Here is a 4,765-nt window from a genome sequence, read left to right on the forward strand (position 1 = left end):
GTGGTTACCCCAAAAGCCGCAGATGAGGGAGAGGGTGGCCCTTAGTCCTGGGCTTGCAGGCATCGAGGATGTTGTGCAAAATTTAACACTTCCTCAAACATCGCAAAGTACCTGCAGCAAGGCTCATCTCTTTTCAAGTTCTATTTCAGGGAAGAATACTTTTTTAGGTTGAATAATGATTCACAGAAATTTTAATTAAACACAAAAGTGGATAAACAAAATGCTGGCACGTCAAACGTTTCGTTGTTTATTTCGTCTTTTCTTTGCATCTTATAAAGATTATTAAAAGTCACATCCCCCAAACCATGTATAGTAAAATGGTATTTGTGCTTTTCTGAAAAAAAGGGGGGCCTATTATAAGATGTACTTTGGAAGTCCTTTGGAGGGAAACGGGGGTATAAAAGAGGTTGGAAGTAATGCATTTGGGTTGATGATAAACCTCGTGGCAAATTTGTTTCCTGCCAGCTTGGCTTCTGATTATTTGCATTTCTGTCCAGTGTACAAAGCTAGTGGCCACTTTCAGGAAGGACACGTCAGACCAAGTAGATACTGAGAAACTTGTGGCCTGCTGTATCTGGATGTTAAAATTAGCCAGAAAAAAGTGAGCAGGAGCGATAGACAAAGACTCTACTGCTTGCTGTTCCTACTGATCATTTGACATTCTGTAGGTGTGCATTTAGCTTTTGAAGTTCAGTAACAGCATGTTACATGCCAGTATTCAATGGAAAAAGCAATGCTTCACAATGATAAATCCCCCGAGTTAACTGGAATGTTGTTATGACTTAGGATGGGGGTGGCCATGAAAAGTGAGAAAAACTGCCTCCTTAAACATTTATACTTCTTTCTTACTGGAAGTTAACTACTTTGGATTTTGTTTTTAGAAAACCAGTCTTGCTCTTTTTAAATATAGATAGATAGATGTGCTGTATAATTTACATATTTACAGTGTGCAACAAAAATCATAGTATTTCCAAGTTTTACTTGCCTGGGAAGACATCTTCAAATGTGTCATCCAGTAGAGTGTTCACTGATATTACATATATTTCCCATAGAAACAAATCCACTCCAAAGCTGCTTATGGAGCACTCACACTCAAAAAAAAAAAAGAACCACTAATACTAGATTTACCTTTAAAAGCAAACCTTTCCAAATTTTAGATACTTGCTACAATTTGTAGGCTTATCTAGAATTAAAAATACAAGGAATTTTATTCATAAAATTGAATATTATGGAACCATTAAGGCTACATTTTCAAATAACTTTTGGTAACCTGAAAAGCTTCATGACTGATGTATACTATTTTCTTTTAAGAAAAGGTGAAGAGGAGAAGAAAAGAGTGGAAGAAGACCAATGTTTATATGTTTACAAAAGACTAGAAGGAAAATACAGGACAATTTTTTGTTTTTTATTAGATGCAAGGGGTTGCTTTGGGGATTCCATTTATAAATCTTAGTGACTACAGTTGTTAAATTAAGAACTCAAATTTCTAAAATTAATTTTCAGAATGAAATTTATCTTTCACATATGGTTTTCCCAATATGTTCAAATCAATGTCATTGTAACATCATTAAAATTAGTAAACAAACCTCTCACTAGAATAGCATTTTAAGTAATGTATAGAAAACATATAATTCAAAACCCCTCTTCTAATTGTCCCTCCTCCCCTTTACTTAATCTGGTCAGGATTATTTCTATGAAGTAGGTTGCTGACTTAAGGTAAGTACATATTATATACATTGACTTGACAGAAATTCATCTGTAATTTGTCTCTTTTCAGTGACCATAAATACCATAATACAAAAGTATAAGCCTTACTTTCTAGGAACTTCATTGAAACTTGGAAGCAAGTGTGACCTCAGTGCATGCAGTGGTTCTGAAGGTGTTAAGTGCTATAAAATATATTAGAGTATAAAGGTATCTCAAGTTTGTTGGCTAAAATTACAGGATGCTCTTACAAGAGAGCAGAAATGAACTGTTTAGTTTCCATCAAGTCACTTGAAACCTGTTCAAGGGAGACTACTTTCAAAGCCCCCTAGGAAAATTATCCAGTGGTCTGGGATTGTATGCTTGCATATTTCCTTCTCATTGAGTCTAGCCGGTCCTCTTTGTGTATATGAGAACCTGGACAAACTAGGCTATAAACTGCCATTAGAGAAAGGAAAATCTAATTATTTGAAATGTAGGAAGTTGATAACTCTGAGGGGCTATGGTGAAGTATCTAGTACGGTTTAGTGCAAGGATGGAGGGAAAGGAATTTGGGAACATAAACAGGAAAAAAGCCTTTATTTTCAGTAACCCCCAACTGAAATTTAGTATTTCCTTCTATTATAAACATCAGCAACAAACCACACTAGCGTCAACAGGACTTGATTATATTTATCTCCAAAAGAATTACATGTATTTTCATGCTGTGTTATTATTGCAGGTATCCTGAAGCATCATTTACACTCATCATTATCTTAAGTATCAATAGTTTTCAGATCACTGATAGATCATGCAGTTTTAACGTGTTAATACAAAAGCACATGTATTATTATATATTATAATATTTTTATAAGTATAATATTTTTATATAATATTTTGATCATTGCATTTCAAATAAATGGTTTCCTGTTATAATTCTATGTATTTTATTTTATGCATTCAGTAACTATTCTAAGACATCTGGAAGCTTCACCGACTGCCAAAGAGGTCCAAAGCTTTTTAGAAGCCCTGATTTTTAGTGATTTTCTAAAGATGTCCTGACATTCTGTGTTAGAGTATTATAGAATATCAATACAGTATTATAGAATATCATGTCTTTTTCTTTCTTAGTTTCCAAGCCAGCACCTTACTGGGAAGGAACAGCTGTGATAAATGGAGAATTTAAGGAGCTCAAGTTAACTGATTATCGTGGGAAATACTTGGTTTTCTTCTTCTACCCACTTGATTTGTAAGTAATGCTTGTAGACAACAGCTAGTAAAACCACTGTGTTTATCAACCATTATTCAAGAACATCGGATAGTTAGATATTAGTTTATTCAGCTCTTGGTTCTTAAAAAGGCAAACTGAGATGGGCAATTTTTTCATGTATATATTTCTCAGTCATAACGCACTGATCTCAATACTTTTACACTTATATCTAAATGATTATTTTGTAATGGAATAATTAGAGGAAAGTTATACCTAGTAAGGCAAGAAAATTGATTAATAATATTTTAGGAAGCATTTAATAGACGTGTCGTAATTCTGTTTACTATATCTCTGTTAGCGACATAATTAATCCCTTTTCTGTAGTGGTACCGTGTAACTACAGTTTTTGCCATTTTTTTCTTTATCGCATCTGTTGCTTTCCTGAGATTTGAACATTTTCCAGATAATATTTTATACTGCTTAAAGAATACTACATATTATTAATAATTACTGTAAAATGTGGTTATTGTGCTTTTTTTTTTCCCTTTAATTCTGTGACTGAGCAGTTTTGCCCATGGTCAGAGAGTTGACTCAAAGTATATTCTTACAATTTTATTCACACCAATGATTTTAGTTTTGTTTTGAAATCCACTATTTTGAGTGTTTTTCAAATCCCATGAAAGTGAAAAGAGATCAAAAAGAAAGTTAATGCCAACTTTTATCTTTTTTTCTCTTTTTATATTCATTTTTTGATCCTGAAAGGCAATTAGAGAGTCTTCTATCTTGGCCACTATGCCTTTTTCCATTGACGCTAATCTTTAACTATATAAACAAAAACTTGCAGCAAGGGTATACTTAAGTGCATTTCCATCAGTTGTCTCTAAGCCAGGAGTTGCAAAACTTTTTTTTTTTAAGGGTCTTGTGATCCCTATGCAGCTATTCACCTTGACCATTGTGATGCCAAAGCAGCTAGAGACAATATGTAAATCAGTTGGGACCAGCAGGTAGCGTGGTGGTTAAAGCACTGGACGCTCCCACATGGCCGACCATGGTTCAAGTCCTGGACCTTGCTAACTCACTCACTCACTCTCTCTCTCTCTGGTCAAATTTAAGTAAATTAACCCCACATGTGCCTCCTACCAGGTTAGCAGCCCTGATGGGAAGAGTAAAAAAAAAATAAATGAGTGTTGCCACATTCCACTGAAAGTCTATCTACAAACGTACATAGGCTGGATTTAGCCTGTGAACCAAAGTTTGTCCACCCCTGCTTTAAGCCAAATAGGAAGAATTCTCATAAAAATTAGTAAATGAAGACTAAAACAAGTTATGAAACTGAATAATTTTTTTTAAATTAATAAGAACTTGCATCTTTATAATCAACTTTTTTAAAGAACTATTTAATTTTATTTATTTATTTTAATTTCACCAGAGAGGGACAGAGTGAGAGTGCGAGAGGGAGAGAAAGCAAGCCACCAGGTCCAGAACTCAAACCATGGTTGACAATATGGGAGTCCAGTGCCCGGAGTCCAGTGTCGTAACCACTACACCACCTGCTAGCCCTACTCCTTTTACTGTGGCTTAATCAGCTAAAATGTATTCCATAATTTCTCATAGAAAGAGAAGTTGAAATCTTAATAGATATAAAAATGAGAGGCCTTCTCATTCATGTTGTTATAAAACTAGAAAGTTAACATGTATGTTAACTGGGGGCTGACAGGTGGCATGGTGGTTAAGGGTGCTGGACGCCTACATGGCCAACCGTGGTTCGAGTCCCAGACCTGGTGGTTTGCTTTTTCACTTTCTCTCTCTCTCACTCTCACTCTCACTCTCACTCTCACTCTCTCACTCTCTCACTTGCTCTTGCTCTCACTC

The 4,765-nt window shown here is 35.1% G+C and overlaps 1 protein-coding gene across 1 annotated transcript in view; it reads left to right on the top strand.

The window, feature by feature from the left end:
- Positions 1–4,765, top strand: part of PRDX4 (peroxiredoxin 4) — a 19,657-nt gene that overhangs the window by 3,103 nt on the left and 11,789 nt on the right. Inside the window, exon 4 of the mRNA XM_027771114.1 lies at positions 2,815–2,932. Within this exon, the coding sequence (XP_027626915.1) occupies positions 2,815–2,932 (118 nt within the window). The remainder of the gene's footprint in view (positions 1–2,814; positions 2,933–4,765) is intronic.

This window comes from Tupaia chinensis, unplaced genomic scaffold (genome assembly GCF_000334495.1).
Source record: "Tupaia chinensis unplaced genomic scaffold, TupChi_1.0 Scaffold000184_1, whole genome shotgun sequence".
In the NCBI taxonomy this organism is placed as follows: Eukaryota; Metazoa; Chordata; class Mammalia; order Scandentia; family Tupaiidae; genus Tupaia; species Tupaia belangeri.